This window comes from Osmerus eperlanus, chromosome 20, assembly GCF_963692335.1.
Source record: "Osmerus eperlanus chromosome 20, fOsmEpe2.1, whole genome shotgun sequence".
NCBI classification, from domain to species: domain Eukaryota; kingdom Metazoa; phylum Chordata; class Actinopteri; order Osmeriformes; family Osmeridae; genus Osmerus; species Osmerus eperlanus.
The window spans coordinates 9,748,400-9,771,148 of NC_085037.1; the positions used below are offsets into that span (position 1 = coordinate 9,748,400).

Here is a 22,749-nt window from a genome sequence, read left to right on the forward strand (position 1 = left end):
TGTGTGTGTGTGTGTGTGTGTGTGTGTGTGTGTGTGTGTGTGTGTGTGTGTGTGACTGTGTGTGTGTGTGTGTGACTGTGTACGTGTGTATGTGTGGTGAACATTGTGCAGGTAGTGGTGGGAGAGTCGATTAGTTCCAGACTTTCTCAACGTCTCAGTGGTCTTGTGTGACCACGAATTGTGAGAGCCAGACAAGCACACAAGCATTTCATCACAGTCTGCAAGTGCATGCCCCTATCAGCATGCTAAAGAACATGGTCTGTCCTTTGCCGATTACTGTCTTGTACATTCAAATAATGTGTTAAAATGTCACTAACATCGAATAGTTAAAAATTGGAAGGACAAAAATCTCCAGCATACACAGATGTTGGAATGGACTGGAAGTATGTATTCAAATAGACTATTTCTCAATTGGTTTACTTCTTCAAATGCTTTAACCTGATGAATGGCTATGAAAACAAAAATAATCTCCTGTCACCATGTCCAATGAAATTATAAGAAGCAAGGCTAATTTACCACTAAATTGTATCGATTTACGATGTCCACTAGAAAGCTTACCTGTTGCACTTTTCTGAAGAGAACAGTGTTATTTCTGTTTGAAACTGGTCTATGCCAAAATGACATGATCGTGTTGCTTTTTTAATATGCTACTGTGTTGTATATTAATGCTCACTTGAATAATATTTCAAAATATTACTGAAAAATAATCTACCAATTCCCCAACATAGTAAGTATGCTTTTTTATAAATCAGAGAGATGCACATCTTTGTGGGCAACATTTCGGGATTTTTTTTTAATACAATCTGTGAAATAAAAAAACGTTTAGGTGAAAATGTACCGATTTGAAAAACAATTGGGACGGCTATCTCATAAACACACCTGCAAACAATTACACCAGAGGTTCCAAAATTGACATTAGCCTATTGACAGATGTCATCAGTCATCAACCAACACCCCCAACAACCACCACCCCCTTGTACACATACAGAGCTACCGGTGGTAATTGGCCCAGTGTGAAAAAATATCTCATTTGGACGTTTCTGAAGTCGTCATTAGATCGGAGGAGTTGATCTCATCCCCCACCTACCTTGACAAAGCGAGTTCCAACTGCGAGATCCGCCTCCTACTTAGCTGTTAATTGTTTGGTAATAATACTTCTCATCTTAGCACGACATGCGTCTTACATTTAGGCCTAGCCTACATCTCGATCTATATCTTAATCTGAAATGCTGAATGAAAACTCGTAAACGGCGCTATATAGTCTAAGGAATCCGTCAAAATTAGCGTTTGTCTAATAAGGCCATTCTTTCGTTTTTTATAATTGGGCTCTATCAGAAATGAAAAGTGTAAGGTCCATAATACATTACATTTTCATTGTGCTAATGATGATTTTTTGTGCTGAACAGAGAAAGAGAAAAATTAGAATCAATACTGTACTTATGTGTCAATAACGCATACGCCTATCCTCTCACCATTTTACTGTTATTCATTCAGGGTTACACCTCATTGCATTTATCAAGAGAAATGTTGCAACCCCCCCAACTGCGGGGTTTGGTACAGGACAGTGTGTTGAAACTGTTCACTCTGACATGTAACGTACAGCTGCTTAAAAACTGTCACTCACAGATTCAAACACCGGTAAAAAGGAGAGCCATCTCCCTTCTGATCACATTGTGTGTATATGATTGTGTGTGCGTGTGGCCGTGCAGAAATGTATACGTAGCGCAATTCATTGTAAAGATTGCCGTTGATTATTTAATGTGTGTTAATTGGAATGCATGGGAGAAGAGTGTGCACAAAGGTTGTTTGTAATTTGGCCAGGATGCAGTGGCAGGGGTTAGGCTGAGGGACTGTGGGTAGAGCACATCGACAGGATTCCCAGCCAACTTGGCATGCCTCTTCTCACTTTTCCCCTTTTGTCTCTCCAATTATTCAGTTTTTTCCCTTTTATGTTGCAGATGATGCCTTCCTATGACGTCACTTGTTGTTACACATTCTGCCGCCATTAGTGGCTCATTCAAAAAAAAAATCCCCTTTCTCTTCCTCTGTTGGTTACTCCCCCACACCCTCCCTTTTGATATTTTAAGTTTGTCTGGTGTTGCCATACATTTATCAACAGACATTGTTGGTCATGTTAGCAAGAAATATCATGTTAATGTCTACTTCTATGTAATGAAATGCTGTGAATCCTTATGTACTTAGAATAGCACATTATCAATGGCAATGAAAGAAAAGGAAATTCATATGTACGTATATAGCAACCTGACTTGACACACAAATATAAAGAAGGCATCTTCCAATCCTCACACTTTCTCCCCCCCCCACCTCTAAATAAGGGTGGGGTAGCCGGTTATTATCGGCTGTCAACAGCTTCACTCTTGGGGGAAGGGTATTGGAGACTGAGGGCACATTTTTGGATCAGGTCTCAATTAGCACTGGCCATCCTTCTTTAGCCACGCGTCTTTGAAAAAAAAGAGGAACTCCATAAAGACTTCATAAGCACTGGGCTCTGTTCACCCCGACCTGACCTTTGATCCTGTGGCCATGGCCCACAATGCAGCCCCATCTGGAGCCATGTATTGGTCCTATGGTGTAGGGACGGGCACCAGCCCACTCCATTCATGTCCAGCCGTGTCACCCTATTAAACGCCTGAGAACCATGCTCATTGTTTGATCTAACATTCATTTCCGATTTTCTTTTTGGTCAGATTTGCTGAATTAACGTGAATTGATGAATGCATTTTAAATAAATTGCATGAATCATAGCTGTGGTCAAAGCCTTACATTCTCATGGAGAGTGATAATTATGTATTCTTGTTCAACATATATATTTCTCTCTAACACACACACACACACACACACACACACACACACACACACTGCTCAAATACTGATAACACTATATTCTAAGTTGCTGACAGTGAAAAGATTACCTTAGTAAAGATTTCTGCAATTTACATAAGTATTTGCTCTGATCCTGCTCTGGAGCAGCATTATTATCATAATCACGATTAGTGGCACTTTCTTGCATTTATAATGAGAGATTTACAATGTAATTAAACATTTCTTAATTACTGTCCGTTCATTAATGCAAAAGAGCACCTGGCTTTGCTCATGGGAAAGCCTGGACGCGCTGGTTCACGTGGTAACAGTGCTGTGAGCGGTAGGCTGCTGATGCCCACTCTGCTTCATCACCACACACACGCATCATCCCCGAGGCCTGGCTTAACATGCCGCATCAAACAACAAGCATGGCTGCCTAGCCTTGACTTCAGTCATTTGATCCTTTCATAACTGAAACTGTATTAATTAAGCCAAAGAGAAATGCCATCTGGATGCCAACAGTATCTCCCTTCTGCACTGATATGGAGGCTTGCATACAGAATTCATGAGGATTAGCTACTTGCCCTCCCCTCCATCCACCCACCCACACTGCCTGACATAAATAACCCCCCAAACTCATCTTCTTTCACTCTCAAATCTGTAAATGTGTTCAAGAATTTGAGGAGTATGCTCGCATGCGTAATTAAGATTGATTATTACTCCACATTTGTTAGAGGAAGCCAGTCCTTGGGAACGGTCCCCATAATGAACCCTTTGTAATTGTCATCAGTGAGTGGCTGAAGCTCAGGCATTGGCTACAGCAAGTATAGAAAGTGACAATCTAAAGTAAGTACACCAGAAAAGCGAGAAAAGGTTGTTCAACATGTTCTCTGTCTTTGTTTGCCTTTTTATACAGGCCTCACACATGAATAACATGCGCTATATCTTTCGTTCAATAATGCCATCTAGTGACAAACTATGAGAATATAATTCTTCATATGCTGGTCTCATTGAGAAGGCCGCAAAAATATATTAACAATTTGGATTATAGATTTATAATAACTAAATGTGCACTACATTTTCATCCATGCTGTTTTTTGACATGACTGATATTGATAACTGATATAGCTGCTCGAATAGTACACAGAAACACACTCAGAGACATTTCTTGAGTTGGGTATTAGTCTGTTTATGAAAGAATGTATTACTGTAAAAAAACAAAACATTTTTGAAATTAAGGACATACAAATTCAGATTGATGCTGTGCTATATGTTGTAGATTATTTCTTGATTCTATAAAACTTTATTACAACATAAAGCTTTTGAATAGAACTGTGTCATAAAAATCAAGGATGCAGTGAACAATCAGTGAACAGTCTATGCTCCCAACCTTAAAAAATAAAGACAGATTTATTAGGTTGGATTTGTTGATCTGGCACCATATTGTATGCTACTGCTTGACAACCCTTTCACTCAAATTGCTTACATCATCAGTGAATCACTAAACTGTGTTTTATTGATTTATGTGTAAAATGTTTACGCTACCTGTGCTTACCAAAATGTTGAATTGAATTTCAGCACCAGAATTTATAAAAATGGGATTGGACAAAGTGGAAATGAGAGTGTGATTGGGTGGGCTGCAACAAATGAAAAGATGAATAGTCCTGATTATAAACATATGTGTCCTCTGTCTTGTGCATCTGATTGACTCTTGTCATGAATACAACAAAACTGACCAGAACTGATTTGGGAAAACATACTTGTTGATTTCCCCAATACTGTAATTGAGTCAAGATAACTAATCTCTTATAGAGAATTAAAGCATAACATGAAGTGAACTATGCAATTTACAGTTGGAAGACAGAATCTTCTTTATTCCTCAACTTGTAAACCTATTATACCTAAACCTGAACAGGTTCCCAGGATGCAAACATGATCATACCTCCCTTTGAAAACAGACCAGCTGTTGCTAACAATTTGAATAATGAGTTTCAAAAGTCAATTCTATGATAAGATTCAAATAAAATGTAGATATTTGTGTTATGCAGTTGTTAAACCAGAACAGACTTTTCAGAACAAAGGGTTCAGATGGATGTTTTTTGGATGCAAATGCACAAAGAGGGTAAAGGGGTTAATAAATAGGACCTTGATATCCTTTAAAGTGGACAACCTATAGAAAGTTCCCCTTCCTTTTGTCACCAAAAAGGTAAAATAAGAAGAGTTGAATAAAATAACTTGATATGTTTCTGTCATATCACTTTCTCAACATCAAAAGACAAAAAGATAAGAAAAAAATGTATTGAGGATACATAATATTGCATATTATTGAGAAATTGCCTGGGATTTAAAACTTGATGTCCCAGTATTGTGGTGATTCCTTTGTTTGAGATTCTTCTTCACCAAGACCCAGATTTTTTGAGGTAGGCGATGGGACTCCTCCTATCTGTGTAGTGCTACGTGCCCCTAAAAAAAGTAGATACCAAAATATTGATATTGTTCTATCATGCCCATCATTCCTCAGTGGGCCGAATGATTAACATTCAAAGTCTCCTCCAGTACTCTCATATCATTAAACAGGTCTGTCTCCATTTTAATGATTTGATTCAAATGAGCTGTGAACTTCAGGTGAGCTTACCTGGGATGCAGCGGATCTGAGGCTCCTCCCATTTGCCACCTGCCAGGCATTTGACCAGAGGGTTGTGTCTCTGTTGGAAGCCCTGGGCACAGTAGTAGCGCACAATGGCATCAGTCTCGTAGCGCTGGCGAGCTTTGCCAAACATTGACGCATTGGGGACCTTGGGAGGTGGCCCGCACAAGGCTGTGGAAAGAGTTGAGAAACATTTTCTTATATGAATAGTGTCTTATCCACTTTACATATAAAATGAATAAATAGATAGTTGAAAAATGTATAAAGGTGTGCATTGAAGATAGATGAACTAATTCATGACCCACATGTGCCTTTCTTGCAGGTATAAGCCAGGTGGTAGTTACAGGGCACGTCGCTCCAGCGTCCAGAGTCGTGCCACACCATCACCACACAGTCCTCTCCGGACAGGAAGTAGCTGTCAGGCTGACCTCTGTACCAATTCTCATAGAGCTAAACAAAGATGCCAAGATGCAAATACATTAGGTTCTATGTTTAGGTCTTGTGTATCAGGTAAGGATGTAAAGCAATCTGAAACTATCCAAACAGTATAAGTGTATAATATTTTTCTTGCTATTATATTGCTGTGCATGCATGACTACATTTTAATATTTGAAAGTTAACTTCTTCAGTGTTAATGGTTTTAGATATGTCTAAGCACAGTATGACACCTAGTGGCCAAATGTGAAATTTCACCATGTTGAAAATTCAACTCACTAATGGGTTTCCGTTGGACCAGTGGAAATCTCCCTCGATGGTTTTGTCATTCAATCCAGTCCACTGGTACTCTTTATAATTGGCTGAGGAGATAGATGACACAATATTACATGTTACCTAGCCTCAGCAGGTCATACATTTTTCTCTTTATTGAGGCCATGTCAAACTTGGCAATGAAGTATTCTAAATAGTGTTACTGTAATACTGTTGATGATGCAGCAGAGTTACAATGGGTAAGGGGGTGCAGATGAGGCATTTACAGGTCAAAGGTCAATCGAATATTGACGTGGTGTTGACCAAGTGTTCTGTTCTGGGCTGCCCATGCAGTACGGGGTTTGTTGTGTCTCCCTCTTAACCTACTGTTGATGAAGTCCTGTTCCTCAGGGCTCATGATTGAGACAAGATGGCCACCGGTCATGCGACAGTGCTGCTCAGCCACTTCCCAGCTCAGTCGCTGATTGAAGTGTTTGTAGCAGAAGCCCTGGAACTTCTCCCAGCCAGCATCACATTGCTCCACATCTGAAGGAGATGAAGAGAGAGAGACAGAGAAAGAGAGGGAAAGAGTGTGAAAGAGAGGGAGAAATACAGAGAGAAAAAAACTGTGTGAAAGAGAGAAACAGAGGGACATAGAAAGACAGATATATATATATATATATATATATATATATATATATATATATATATATATATATATATATATATATATATATATAGAGAGAGAGAGAGAGAGAGAGAGAGAGAGAGAGAGACAGAGAGACAGCGAGAGAGGGTGCGAGGGAGAGAGACTGAGTCTAAACTTAAAATATTAGTTAGACTGAGGGAGCAACCTGTCTGACAGAAGTCTCCTCCGTAACTGGGCAAACAAAGACACTTGGTGTGTCCGTCCTCCTCAACGCAGGTGCCTCCATTGACACAAGGGTCCTCCAAACAAGCTTCTGTAACATAAAAGAAGTCCAGCCATGATAACGCCCAAAATACGAGCCTCACTATTACAATGACAACTGGATGCAATATAACAGCCTTTATGTATTATATTGTACAATAACTGAAGCATTAAAAGCGACTGGAGAAAAGGTTGTGGCAAAATAGAAATAAGTCGAAAATGATAGATATGGTAATCCATATGGCAATTTTGAGTGGTAAGTAAAGGATAATGAAGAGTTAAAGTGGTTTGGTGGATGTGCTGAAATGTGTATCGTGGTTTCACAACATCACAATAAGTTTGAGTAGATAATGGGAAAAGGAAAGGAAACAGTGTATGAATTAACATCTACAGACGCATAAAGTTGCTAATAATATTCATTTGATACATAACTGATTGTGATAGATTCGTTTACCGTTTCAAAGGCTTCAAAATAATGGATTTACTTACAAAAAGCAGAACCCTCTGTCATAGCCCGTTTCACTTAGTGTTGTCTTGTGAGACACCACTAGGTGGCCCTAGAGTACAACTATTGTGCTGAGATAATGTCCAGACTAAAGCTAACTGGAGTCTGGAATTAAGTTCGCATTGAATGTGAAACTCAGTACCCAGACAGGCAGCAATTATTATAAAAAAAAAATTGAGAGCTAAACATTCAAAAGCCAGGCCTCAACATTTTAGGCAACCTTTAATTGGTTTATCCTTGTGAAAAAAACATATATGAAAATGCAATTTTACTACTACAAGATTTAGGATTTAACGTGTGTTGGCCAGATATTGCAGGTGATTTAAGACCAGAAATAAATGTTAATTACTGTCTTTGATGATTTCTTAAAGTGTGACATTTCAACTGTTTTTATATAGGAGAGATTTTAGTTTTTTTTAAGTCAGTGTGAAATTCATGTACATTTGTAGGAACATTGGTATGTAAATAAGTATATACTCAACAAACTGACAGACAAAAGAGAGGCTATACATGTGCTGTCAACATCCATGATCATAAGGCAGTGAACCAGCCTTAATTGTTGCCATTTATCATTTAGCTGATTTTACACATTACAGATACTGATCAATCTTAAGCAATAACTTGGGCTTTTATCTAAAATGTTATTTACACACAATGATGGTATTGCTGGAAATCATTTTAGAAAATATTATTCTGCGCTATAATCTATCAAAACCAATGGACTCTTCATTATTGTGCTTACAATTACTGTGCTTCACAATATTGTGTGCTATAAAATATATTGAATCTAGTGATGCCCATCAAGATATCTAGTTCAGTATAGCACAAAAATGTATTGATAACAAACAAAACAACAAAATAGAGTGATACATGTACCCTCTGCTCAACCAATCAATTGCTCTAAAAATGCTTTGTAGGGATTTACATTAGTCGGTGTTGTTACATTAAACATTGGAGGTGTTACATTCAAGTGAAGTGACTTTCTATCCAAGTCCAGTGACATTATATCTGCAACTGGTATTTTTTTTATAGTCCTAAAGCTAAAGAGGAAGGAAGATCAACAAGCATTGGATACATCTCTTTCACAGAAATTGGACGTCCGAGCAATACTTCACAGAAGTCAATCTTTGAAAATCAAAAAAATCATGCACAACAAGATCGTCTTGACAAATGTCAGACAGGGGTTCCCACAGATCAGCGCTGGATTCTTGGGGTCACAGGAAGGCTGAGGGGTCTTTACAGGGTCTGGGATTAGGGAGGTGGGAGGGGTGAGTCGGCTGCTGAAGTAAGACAGACGCAGAAGGGGGGAGTTGTTGGGTAGGTGGTGGTTTGCAGAAAGATGGAGCAAGACAGGTTGAGTAGTAAGGGGGGAAGGAGGAGGGGTGCCAGGAGTTTAGAGCATCGTTGCTTCGAGCAAGAAGAGAAGGGTGGTTAGGCTGGTTAGGGTGGCTGGAGCGTTACCTGAAAGTTTTCCGGCTCTGCCCACGGCAGCCCTCCCATTGGGCAACATACGCAAGGTGGGTGGTTTGGTAAGACCGTATTCAAGCTCCACCTGATTTTGATCCACGGGTGGGATGAGAGCCGTCACCATTTTTGGGTCTGTTGGTTCAGGAACATTTTGTGGGGTGGTTGTGGACGGGCTCCAGGTTTGCATGAAAACTTGTGTCGAGGCAGACACGGTGGCAGCAGTGGGTTCGGTAGTGGAAGAGGAGTCAGATCCAAACTCATCCGTCTCGGTTGAGGAAGCTGAATGCTCTGTTGGTGAGATGAACATGGGTCCGCTGCTGCTGTACGCCCGGTCGTCCCTGGATTCCTGGGGTGCAGAGGTGGTGTGGTGCAGATCCCAACTGGATGTCAGGGGCTCAACAGAGAAGACCTCTTGCTCCAGGTGTGATGCATTTGTGCCTGTTTCATACCCACTTCCCTCATCTTCTGCTGTGGGGTCGGCCATTTTGGAAGCTGACATCGTCTGATACCCAAGAGTAGTGAGCTGAACAGGCCTCTTGTTGGTGACAGCCCAATCTGGAGACTCAGTGGTGGCCATTTCGTCACCAGATCCAACATGATCATCATCTTGTTCCAGTGGTCGCAGTTCTAATTCTCCCGAGGAGTCCAATCTTTCAGGAAAGCCTGTTCTTTCCACATTTGTTGTTGAAGTTCCAGAAGGATGTGCAACGACTGTGGAATAGACATCTTGCCCCGACTCTTCAGAATGATCCAAAAACAAATGTCTAGAAATGTCAGTGGTTCCTGGAGAGGTGGACTTCTGAGTGTTGAGGTCAGAAGTGGGGGAAACTGAGGTGGTATGGACACTGATCATTTGGATTTCTTGGTGGATGATTGGATCAGTCTCTGTAAGGAAGAAACAAAATGTCAATTTGAAGGGACCCATTTTTAAAAATGACAACACTTAGAGCAATAAATATTTTGAGGATCTGAATTCATTAACACAGTGAGTGTTAGGTGTGACACAAGCAGTACCTTGGGAAATGTCTCCAGAGCCATCCAGAGGAGACCATACGGATGTGACCTCTGTGAAAGGGGAGGTTGACTGTCCTGGATAGTGACTGATTCTTTCTTGGTACCCAGTTGAGGTAGATGCCTGCTCATGCTCCCCTACTATGGCCTCTTCATGCCCGCTCTCTGCTGTTGGGTCTTGTTTCTCATGTTGCTCTGTAACTTCTCTGGTAGAGTTGAAAGTCGTTGATATCATGGTAGTCATGACTTGATAACTATGGTTACCTATCGTTGTGCTTTTATTAGAATCTACAACATCTAGGTTGGTCTCAGGCATGGGCTGGAAGTGCTTGGAACCACTGGCTTGAGGGTACTCCATTTCATCCAGGTTTGTTTCTGGCATCGGCTGGTAATGCCTGTGAGGCTCGAAAGAAGGCTCTGGAAACTCTGGTGTGGTTTCTGGCTCAGGCTGGTCTGGTGTACTGGAGTTATGGATCGGGAGAGACAATGTGGGTTGCTGAGAGTCATGGTCAACCTCTACAGGAAGTAGAGTCTCATCAAAGGGCTGAAGGAGGTTCGGTGAAGATGTGGTAGGGCTGAAAAGGGAGTCCATATCTGAGATGGGTGTAGGGGGCGTGTCTTGCAGGTCTTCCCCAATGGGAGTGTTTTGGAATGCAGGAAGGGAGTCTAAGGCACTCTGGGCCTCTCGCTCCACCTGATCTGGATCCTGGTTGAGCTGCAGCTCCTCGGCTGTCTGCATGAGGAGGATTACATCCTGTCCCATGTCTTCAGATTCTGTGGCCATGTAGTCCATCGGCGCATCGGTGTGAGGATTCCCGTGGCCTGAGAAAAGAAAGTGGATAGAAAACTGAATATGATAAGAATATAATTGACTGAATAAGCTGAATATGATAAGAATATAATTGACTTTGTCCAGTCAATAATATTCTTATCATATTCAGCTTCTGTTTGTATGCAGTTTCAGATGTGTTTCATGTGAAAACATAAATACCGGTATCCCAAAGACCTCAATTGAGATGGTGCTGTAGCAGACCTTTGAAACAGTAGACGTCATGGCGACTAGAAGGTTCAAGGAAGCCCGTCTGATTGCTGAAGAGGTACAGAGTTTTGACTTCCGCCAGAGGCCCGCCACAGCGCTCTCTAGGGGTCACAATAGGGTAGCGTACGCTGCCATCAGCCAACCATCCAGGGCTGCACCAGTCCAGACCCTCACTCCATGCCATGTACAGCTGCCCAGTGGTGGCCAGCTCTGCCCCAGCTCTCTTGCAGTACGTCTGCGCCTCATCCAATGACAGCAGCTGAGGGATAGGATCATGGAAAACCTCTCCTGTGGACACAACATGTCCGCATGTTGAATATGTGAAGATGGGCAAAGATCCACATTGACATTGATTTGTGAGAGGGGAGAGTCCTTGGGCTGGTTTAAACATGAGATTCTCTAGGACATGTGTCCATTTTAACAGGTCAAGATGTGCCATTTGCATTTTGTCCTTGTGAATCAGCCACACTCAATGTTACCCACACGCAATACGTGTACTGATTATCGTAGCTAATCTGATTAGTGCCCCACTGTATATATTTTGTTAAAATCTCCCTATGTCTGCGTGACTTACATATTTAAAAAATGTTCCTTCAAAACATGACAAGTCTTGATGACACAGCATGTGTACTTGGCAGACCGACGCAAATAATGTAATTCAATTCACTGATATGAGGATGTTATGTAACAAACTGTATTCAAGGTTTCTAATTTACCATTTGTTTGCTCAACATAACAGTAGACATCAAACAGCTCCGTTGGTTCCAGTGTCCCATAATTTCTCACTCCAGGCTGCCCGTTCATGTCCCCATAGCAACCCTCACGAGGGACCTGGATCGGGTACCTGCAGAATAAGTACAAATAGTTGAATTATTTCCACGTTCAGCACATTAGACTAGTCATTGTGATACTAAGGTCTAGTATGTAACACTGTAGGGACTGTTTGGTATCTCCATAAACTTCAAATGGTCCAGAATTCAGCTGCCCGCATTATAACTCGCACCCCCTCTATCCACCACATCACTCCTGTTTTGCAACAGCTCCACTGGCTCCTGGTTCAGTTCCGTATCCAATTAAAAATCCTCCTGTTTACATTCAAGGCCATCCACAACCTCGCCACCCGTATTTGTCTGATCTCCTCCAGGGTCCCACTACCTCCCGCTCCCTCACACACCGCTCCCTCATACACCTGTCTGTCCCCTCTGCCCGCCTCACTACCATGTGGAGTAGAGCATTCAGCCGCTCTGCTCCCCGTCTCTGGAATTCACTACCACCCCAACTCAGAAATATTGTTTCATTTCCTCTTTTCAAATTGGAACTCAAAACCCATCTGTTTGAAAATGCATATTCCATTTAATGTCAATTACTCTGCCTTCTTCTGTTGTTTTTAATGTTGTTGTATTTTTTATTTTTCTGTTTTTAAATGTATTTTGTACCCTGTAGGGTGTCGAGAAAGGCGCCTTTAAATAAAATGTATTATTATTATTAAAGACACTATCTAAGTTTCTAGTTAAGAAAGGTAGCTACCATATTGTACCACATTGGGATGCAACCGTCAAACTGCCAAAGCTGTAAAATACTGCACTTCCTTTGAAGTCCTGGATGACAACCTCTTATTTGAACAACCTGTGTCACCTCTACCCTGTATTCCTCCCATCATAGTGTCAGAACAAAGAGCTAGAAGAAGAAATTAGCTTTCCAAAAACAGGAAGATAACGACAATGACATTGCAGCTTTTGTGTCAGCACTTCAGTAAACAAGAACACTGGGATCACCCAACCTTTAAGGTCATTACACAATCAAGCACAGGGGACAAGTGCTGGTGCATGAAATAGAACGGTGGTCCTCACAGTTAGGGCCTAATTTGGAACCCATTGACCTGAACTCATTGGAGAGAGCCCTTGCATTTTTCACCCAGTTGTCATGTTCTGCTCTTTATCTCTCTGACCTGTGTCAGTCCTCTCCAAAACATGATTATGTATCAAAATAGATCAGGTTCTCAGACTCTACCAGATTTAATTAATAGGGCTGAAACTTCTTCAAAACTATCTAAAACCAGAACAGCGAACTGTTTAGTCATATTTGCGGAAATAAACGTCACATCCTGAAAGTGTGCAATGATTGGATAGGTTACTTGTCTGTCTACCTACCTACCTCCCGGCAGTAGTCAGGCAGTGCAGTGCGTTCATGTGTTTTGGAGGAGTGGCTTTGAAGGGAGGGGTGGGATATTTTGGTTTGAATCCTTTCGAACTTTAGCCAAAATTGGTAGGTTCGCAAAACTTACCTACCTTGCCTTAAGATAAATGTGGTCTGGCAGAATAAACAACAAAAAAACGTTTAGGGAAGCTTAAGACATACCTTACAGATTGGTCTGCAAGCCAGCCAGCATCACACTGCTCATAGCCATCATGATAGGCTGCCAGGAGCTGGTCGGGCGTGGCGATTTGGGCACCGATGCTGTCGCAGGCCTTCTGAGCCTCGGGAAATAAGAAGGCATAGCGACCAGAGGCGTGTCGGTAGTGGAACACCACACCTACACAAACAAACAGAAACATAAGTAGGTAGACAGACAGGCAGAAAAGCAGACAACCCCACACACACATATTGTAAACACACACAAAGAATTATCAGCACTATGTATACAGTGCAGTTACATTTATGACAGCAAAAAACAAACAAATATGAATGCAAGGAAGAAATATAATTTAAATATCACTGGCAAAGAAAAGTTGTCTTTGTTACCTTTGACGGTCAGCTGCACAAGGTCGTTGGCATCCTCCAGACCCTGCTGCACCTCACAGCGGTAGTAGCCCGAGTCACCTGACCGCAGCTCCCCCAGCCATAGGCTGAGATCCTCAGGGGATGCGGCGTAATTAACCAAGGAGGCTCTCTCCCGGTAAGCCTCGTTGACCTTCACCCTATGACCCCTGGCCACCAGGATCTCTGTCTCCTGCCCGCTGGACACCACGCTCCACTTGACCCGAGGAATAATTGGAGTTGAGGTGGAGGAGGGGATGGAGAGGGACACCAGGCAGGGGATGATGACAGAGTCTCCCAGTGGGGCAGAGATGGGAGACGGAGAGAGGATGGAGACCTGGAGGTGTCTTAGATCATCTATGGTAATACGAGGATAGAATTCATAGCAGGTTAGAGATTGTATAGAATTTCCATGTATCGAAACAAATGCCAAGTATGATCAAATTAATGATTTGTACCTTCTGAGTGTCCAGTCAGTGCAGGGAAGGCCAGAGAGATGTGGCACATTGCACACAGAAGGGGAATGAGTGTTTCTGGTCTGAGAGACAAGAACAAGGAAATCATGGAATATGATAAGAATATCCGATCACACTTGAAAAATGGTCCACTCTTATCCATACTTTTCCAAAGTGGAACAAGGCACAACCGGAGTAAGTAAGACAACTGTTGAAGATGGCAAACAACTTGGTGAGAGTGAGAGGACAAGAACGATACAACTAGAGAGGAGATGAACAGGAAATAAATGGAGGTTTTGTATCAGTGTAAACCTTCAAAACGTGTTACAGTCAACTAATATGAAGAAAGCCTGTTGCTGCAGGACACAGACATATGGACAACAGCAGCCTCATTGCTCTCCAAAAAGGAACCCGCTGACCCATTCATGTCTGACCGCAGCCAATTCATCACCTCCGCAAGCAAATGACACGTCTGCATGCCTCGGGGCTGCCAGCCAGGACTTCTACTCCAGTCTGGGTCTGTTATTAGCCTAGAAGGCAGCGGGCATGGTAGACTGCTCTGACTGACCTCACAAAACCTTCCACTAAGGCAGGCATGATGAAACAGGGAAGTCACATTCAGCTTCTACTGTGCACAAATGAAGGCAGTATTGTTATAAACAGAATACTTTTTGAGGCGTTTTATGACTTAAAATATAATATAAGTAAGTGAACCTCAAAGGTTTTTTGACAACATAAAGCTGAAAGCTAAACATTCTGTCAGTCATTGCCGGACATCTTCAGATTATTTTATTTTACTGAATGGACACAATAAAGGTGCCTGGTCCTTTTGATATGAACTGCTGGGTCAAAGGAAAGTCCAGTCTCTCAGCTGGTTTAACACACAATGCTCTTCATAGACATGCCATGAAGAAGCTCTGTTAAATCAATAAATCAATTGTGAAACATGCTGTATGTGTGTGTGTGTTTGTGTGTATTTGCATGTGTTTGTGTGTGTCTATGCATGCATGTGTGTGTGTCTGTGTGTGTAGGGAGTGTGCATGGAGTCACACTCATATTCAGCCTGTTAGACTTTTCACCATGTGAATGTAAGTGAAATAAAGATGAACAGGCACCAGATGCACCGGCCACAAATCAACCACCAACCACAAACTCTGCTGTCTCCCAACAGGGCCTCATTCATTGACTCCAACACAGGGAAACACACATATCTATGTAACTACACTCCACTTTTCAGGGACCTTTAAGCTATCTAATAAAGTCATAATGATGACGTTAAAATAAACCATAACAAGGATTATCGATTATTTGCAATCCACAACTGCACCCTCTTATGGGGTTTGTAGTATATGTACAGTATGAATCAATACAGAGGCTATTTACTTACTGATGAGTTGACCAAAAAATAATACCACCATCAGCGCTACATAGCTAATGTAAACTGCCCTCAGCTACAATATTCTCACTGCCATTCTCAATGAAATATCACTTTATCCAGGCTTGAGAGTCCAAGCAAACACAGCACCGACACAGAAACCTAAAGTATCGTATAAAAAGCCCTGTTTAGTGGTCAAATAAATGTTGTCTGTTTTGATGCCAGCTGGGTGGACTCCACAGACAGGCAACCATTAGTATTCCTGACTGGAGAACATCTCACAAAAGGGAGCGTTGGGCTAGGAGAGGACAGCTGCGCTCTGTGTTTTCACTTTTCACCGTCTCTCTTACAAACGTCCTCAAGGGGAAAATTACAGGACAAGGCACTGGCACACTTTTAGGTTCTCTCTCCATCCTTTTTTTCTTGCTTCTCATTATGGAAAAGCAAACCAAAAGCATGTTATTAAACAGGCTTGGTGCAAAGCTACAACCCTAAAACATCGACCAAGGACAAACTCTACTGTTATTGTTACAGAAGTGTGCTTTAACACAGACTGACGGTATATGCATCTTAGATGTGGCATGATGGTGCAGGAACCCTACCCCTGACCGGTGGGTGGTTGGTTATTTAGTGCCCCTTTAGAGACATGGCTAGTACATGGTTTTTGGCCTGACAGTCTTCATGACACTGGCTTTTCAGCATTTTGTAATTAGAAAACAGAGAATACAGCTGAACAAAGCATAGTGATGCCAACACCAGCAGTTCTAGGTGCCAAACAACTTTCAGTTTACAATCCACTTTTACAGAGCCACATTGTAAAACATCAATCTCTGGAGGCAGAGGGAAAGGCGTGCACATCTCTGTGTGGCATTCAGCATGAGTGGCTAAGGTATCGCAAATGATGACTGATATTCACACTGGATGCGGTTTATTGTCAATTTTCACAAACCACTGCCCACTGACCTGCTTAACCCAGTGTGGTTAGACATTCCTTATAGGCCATTTCAAGGTTGGTGGGTGCTTAATGTAGGGTGTAGATATAACCCTGCTCCACCCCCTCACTTACAGCATTACCTGCAATATTAGTTTATGTGATCGCTTCCATAATGAAAGGCTGGGAGGGGGTAGTGCTCTACCATAAAATATAGTGGGCAGGGACATTTGATAGTGTTTAAGCACATCAAACATGGATTTACAGCAGAATAATACCTTCTAATATACTGTACTCTCACATAAGACATTTCTTCTTCTTTACTTTTCTAAACAAAACCATGCTTTCACACCTGTCTTCTTCAATTATCTCTGCAGCCTTCCATAGATTCTTTTCGGCCATTTTCACTTTGACTGTCTTCCCCCACTTACTGCCCTCCTTAAATAATCCTTCGTCCAGTATTCTTCCTTCCTCCCTCCCTTCCTCCCTCCCAACCTGCTAGTATCTTTTACAAAAGGAGCCCACAGGGCCCAAGGCAGATGAGAGCCAGAGAAACATAAAGCACTCTGGGAGACCCACTGCCTCCTCTAGTCTCCTGCAGCGGGGGAAGAAAAGCCGAAGGTATCTTGCTGTCCCGGTTTCCTGGACAAGAAGAGTGAGTCACGGGAAGTGGGAGAACATTCTCTGTTAACATTCTCTGCACGGCACAGAATGGAAAAAAAGTATTTCCCTCCTCTCCCAGATTTATAAAGAAAGGTTCTGACCCAAATAAATAGAAAATGGTCAGTCATGGGTGTGGGCAAGGTATGCTGCTGTCTCTGAAACCCACATAAACTTGGAAAACATGCTACGTAGAACCAACCCTGTAGGAGAACCTGTGAATAAATCACACATTTCCCTCCTTTTCAAGTCATGTAGAACACGAGTGATCCCAGCACACGTTTAGGCTGAAAGTGCAAATCTCACGTATTACTAAATCACACTTTAACTACAACAACCCCACTTTACCTATACTGCCATTCTGTGTTTGCTCATTTGATGCCCCTTGACAAAAGTCACTTACTTCCTGTTCACCTGATACCACATGATTTTTCGACTGCGGTCATGCGGGCTGCTGGATTGTAACATGACAATCTTGTTGGTAACTCAAACTTTCACCTAAATTAAGTATTGATGTCAGTATAGCATTTGGTTCTCCCTCTCTCTTCGTTAGTCTTCGCAATTATTAGCAGACTATAACCTTCAGTTTCACAACAGTATGATCAAATCGATGTCAAGCTAAAAGTCAGCCACTGTTGGCTAAAAAAGTTAATAGGGCCGATTAGAAAGTTAACACTTTGCATTAAAAATCTAACAATTTCTCACTTACAAAAGTTGGTTGCCATTATCCAACAGCTAGAGGAATGCACTATGTGAGCAGGTTGTAACGTAGATGGAAACTGGGTAGGAACTTTGGTGATACTTTGATGACTCTTTCATTGACACATGCATTTATATTTTCAACCAATGGTGGCAGTATTATTTCTTTGTCAGACTACTTCAGCAAACACATGTTCTGCAAACATACAGTTCGATCTGTTGTGTGGTTAATAACATCTTTTTGACAGCAAAACAAACAACAAAGCATTACCACCAAGCCATAGACACACACCTGCTCCACCATCAGTAATGTGACAAAATGTCTCTCGCAAAAGTAAAAGATTAATAAAATCACAGTCAAGTATTGGTATGATTAGTGACCTTGAGTCATGAGCTGTGACATTGGTGCATTTCAGAGTGAAGCATCAGTGCAACTTGCAATGTCATGAGGTTGTAAACAAACAATATCAACAAAAACTTTAAATAAAGGTCCACATCACATGGGTTGTCTGTGCTTGTAGTGTGGTACCCTTAATTGATGCTTGTAAATTTCCCAAAACAAAACTTGTGATTAAAAACTGGCTGATAAGTAGGGAAACTCTTTACAGAAAAACCATGATCTGAAATAACCTTTTAGTCATGATATGCCAAAGGCACTTTCCAATGACAAGTGAATGTGCATTAGGTTGAGAGAGAGAAAGAGAGAGAGAGAGAAGAGAGTGTGTGTGTTTGAATGGGAGAAAGAGAGAGAGCGAGATGAGTACGTCATTTTTGTCTACTGGAAAATGACAGTAGAAAAGACAAGGAGGAGGGGCAGCTCTCGGTCTGATGGAGAAAGTAATGATTTTAAAGACACAGTTAGGTAGAATTAAATAAAAAAACAATAAGGAGTTAAGATAGACCTAGTTTTCGGAAAATTCAAATGCAACCTATCTATATTAGCCTACTTAATTAAACTTCATTATATTTTAAGTCAAAAAAAGTTACATTCATGCACAATAATTTGAAGACATAGAAGGGATATCTGTTTTAGGTAGGTTATAATTTCTATTCAAATATAGAATATTTAGCACAAAATTGCCTAGACCTAATTTGAACTTTAATGAACGCCTAGAAACTCGAGCTTGCAATTAGCCTAATCCTCTGTCTCCGGAAATATAAAAAGACATGCTCTTTATGTCATAGGCTACAGTGCGTCAGGTAGGCTAAAGGTACAAGCTACACAAAAAAGCAAGAACTGATCTTCAGCACTAAACTTTAAGTCTCCAGAAACGAGTATACAACCATGTCGACTTATAGTTTATGAAATTAGAAGGTGATGACCTACCGCATTCTTCCGAAAATCTTAAAAAAATGTTAACAGGCAATTGCGTAAACGTGAGAAACTATTTGTAGTGAAATTTGGTTTTTCAGGTTTCGGCTTCCCCTCACTTGGTGCAGTGCGTGCGGGGCACTGCGACGTTCAATACGGGTGCTCTGCGCAGGTATAGCGATTGGCGCGTCCGACCGAACGGGGAACTAGAAGACAAGAAGGAGTTGGAGAAAGTGAGGGCAAATATGAAATCTTGAACAGCCCACTTTTTAATTCAGAGAGGATGGGGAGAGTAGGCTGACAAAGGGGATAGGGTCAGAGAGTGGGATGGGATGCTACGTGGCGAGTGCACATTAGTGTCCCAGCGACAACCCGCCATAACTCTGTTGGTGAAGGCACATGAACACTAATGCATCTCAATTGAAAATATCACACATTAAAGGGGGTAAACGAGAATAGAAACGTGGCTTCAGAAGACTAGGGGAGACTTTCTGAGCGGGGATGCTGCATCAGTGCGGCAAGTTGCTGACGCTGCGGCACGCGCGCCCCTCAAAGAGATAATTTGAATGTCGGCAGACAGCTTTAGGTCACAGTATATGAGGCTGAGAAAGAAGAAATAGCCTAGCCTAAACCTCCTGAAGCCTACTGAATACAGTTTGGTCTTAACGCTTGACATTGTGAAAAAAGGGCCAATCCTTGCATGTATTACTGCAGGTATAAGCACACAAAACTACTTGAAGGGTGTATTCAGACTACACATCCTGACATTATATATAATATATATATATTATATTAGATTATAGATTTAGTATTAAATTATAAATTGTAACATTTGAGTCAATTATCAGCAGTCAAGTTTAGCTATTGCTGCCAAGGGATGAATTCCATGGTGGCACATGTGCTCACAAAAGTGAATAGCGCATTGTAAATCGCACTTCCAAGTTGGCATACTGTACTGAGGTGACGGGCACTGGAGGAATTTAACACTGAGACACTACACCTCTGGGCGGCGAACTCCAAAGCAGAAAGGCCGATTGATGTCTACAGGTGCTACTGTACTTAAATGTACATTTGAAGTCATGATAAGGCTTTGTGCCATAAGACTGCCAAGCTGAAGACTATAGACATCTGCATGACTGGCTTAGATGGGGGGGTGGTTATCATTAGAGGTCTTTAATGTAGCTAGTCTGAATCACAGGTTTAATTGGGTATTATCATTCCTGATTAATCATGCAATGGAAACATTACCGCAGACAAACCGTATTGTCAAGGTTACTATATCTCCTTTCAGGCTCAAAGATTGACGTCTACAGTTCAGAAGGAGATAGAGTTAGAGTAAGCTAGAGGTGAAAGAGTGAAAGATTCCTCACAAACCTAAAACTGTGCGCAATCTCTTCTGCTGACGCACTTTACCTATCTATGACCTAACTCTCCTATTCTTAATGTCCTCTCAACTGGGAGAAAGAAAGCCAGCTATTGACAAATTTCTCCTTTCATTCCTCATTTCATGAAAAAAACCCACAAGCACCACATTTTAGCTGACTCTTCGTTTAGTTCCTGGGGATGCATGTAGCCATGGCACACTGGGGAAGCATGGCAGGCCAGGGCAAACAACAGGGTTCATCTCACTTACAGTAAGAGACGGCCACCCAGACCAAACCTCTGGTTTGTTATGCGCTCACAACAATGGTATTCCATTGACCAACAGAGGATTTGACCAGAATGAGATCACAACGCATGTATATTACATCTGACACATAATTTCTCTTGTGTCACCAACAGTGGTTATAGTTTCTCCAGCCACTGGAAATCTGGGAGTACCTCTTCTCCTGGGAGGAACATAAACCAGTGAATATGATGTCAGTGGAAGTTTAGGAGTTACATTGGAGTGTACACAAATCAAGGTTACAGTATTGACATTTTCTCTGGCATTCTCTACATTAATTTGCATATATGTGCGAGCTATCTGAAGTCACACACATGTACTGTACTGACAGTTACAGTTTGAGATGTGCGTATCTGGTGTGTGCCATTTTTTAAAATCTGAAACCACATCTAATGTCTGATACAGGGCCTCAGATTTATAGCAGCAAGGTTTCAGGACAGGCACACAGGCTCGGCTACAGAATGTATCAGATGGGGGGGGGGATTTGGTTTCCACAAGGGGGCATTTTGAATATAGCTCTCTTATAGAAACGTATCGCTAAAACAATGCAGCATTCCATTTAGGGGGGTATTGCCGTCAATGCCCCTCCTTGGAGCCAACCCTGCAGGCACACTATAGTGAAGTCTGATGCAAAGAAACTGTGTATGTGTGTGTGTGGTGTATTCCTCAGAATAAAAGAGGGGTTGGGGTGGGGTGCCTTGGAGAAAATGGGGTATTTAAAGTGGGTTGACAAGCTAGGCTCTGAATATAAGGACACAGTGAAAACGAACAAGTTAATGACTAAGAGCACACACAAAGCCCCTTGAAAAAAAGGGGTACAATGTGTACCATTGAATGAATGGGTAAGGAACTGTTGAGCAAGCGGGAGAAGATGAAGTCTGGAGATGCAGTAGATTATGTTTGGCAGAGACGGTATGTTCACAGGAATCATCATTGTGCAGGTGCTGCCCAGATTAATAAATCTAAGCTGTGTTTGGACTACTTGACACGGAGAGTACATATATTAAATTGATCCATTCATGACACTGAGAGTAATATATAGTACATTTTTAAGACTATGGCCACATCTTTCATACAGAAATGGTGGCCATAAAAGTGACAATAACAAATGCCACTCATAAATACATCTGTTTTCCTATGCTTGATTTATTATTGGCAGTACAGTTGTTTTGTAGTATTTTGTGAAACTTTCAATATCTGATACCATAGCCTACAGTGTATGTTATACAGAACCATGTTTAAGTTTAGGGATGACAGCGTAATAGGAATGGAAACTCTTTCAAGCTAAAGTGAGACGCCATCTTGTGGCAAATGTTTAAATAACTTCAAATATCCAGTTTCCAGTAAGTCAAATGAGGTGAGAAACCTCCCCATCTCCCTACCCAGGGATTTACTTGGTGGATCCTGTACTTGGTTCTTAGCCTTGTTGGCAAGTTGGCAGGACATACCCAGATCAGTTTACACTGGCAAGAAGGATAACTCCCTGGCTTGCCAACATATAATAAATCTATTTTTATACAATGAATGACCATAGCTGGGAGCTTTTGCCATGAGTAATGGCTTATTCATTTCCTATTTTGCCTTCTTGATTCTTTGTGCAAGGCAAGCTGGAGGATTCGTTTTGTATTCCTCTGGCACAACATTTGCTGCATTGCACACTTAAAATCCATTGACGTCAGAAAGCTTTTCGAATTTTGAGCTCTACCTCTCAAAGCTGTCTCCCAAATTCAATGTTCCCCTTCACAGACTGTCCTGAGTAGTGAATCACAATTTTCAAGCTTTAATTAGTTGCTGACTGAACGTTT

At 41.6% G+C, this 22,749-nt stretch overlaps 1 protein-coding gene across 1 annotated transcript; it reads right to left on the reverse strand.

Moving 5' to 3' along the window:
* Positions 1–4,001: 4,001 nt before the first annotated feature.
* LOC134006796 (brevican core protein-like) lies at positions 4,002–19,494 on the reverse strand. The gene is made up of 14 exons (XM_062445836.1): positions 19,294–19,494; positions 14,305–14,384; positions 13,832–14,203; positions 13,448–13,622; positions 11,806–11,933; positions 11,084–11,377; positions 10,054–10,872; positions 9,034–9,924; positions 7,012–7,119; positions 6,545–6,703; positions 6,185–6,267; positions 5,776–5,920; positions 5,459–5,641; positions 4,002–5,286 (listed from the first exon to the last, which is right to left on the reverse strand). The coding sequence occupies exons 1-14, from the start codon at positions 19,296–19,298 to the stop codon at positions 5,168–5,170; spliced, it is 3,561 nt and encodes a 1,186-aa protein (XP_062301820.1). The 5' UTR covers positions 19,299–19,494; the 3' UTR covers positions 4,002–5,167.
* Between the last annotated feature and the right edge of the window lie 3,255 nt (positions 19,495–22,749).

Bases quoted from the DNA above. Each gene is read 5' to 3' on its own strand.
- LOC134006796 (XM_062445836.1), bottom strand. The intron at 6,268-6,544 runs GTAGGTTAAGAG...CTATCTCCTCAG, and splicing joins GGAACAGGACTTCATCAACA to CCAATTATAAAGAGTACCAG. The intron at 5,287-5,458 runs GTAAGCTCACCT...TACTTTTTTTAG, and splicing joins TCAGATCCGCTGCATCCCAG to GGGCACGTAGCACTACACAG.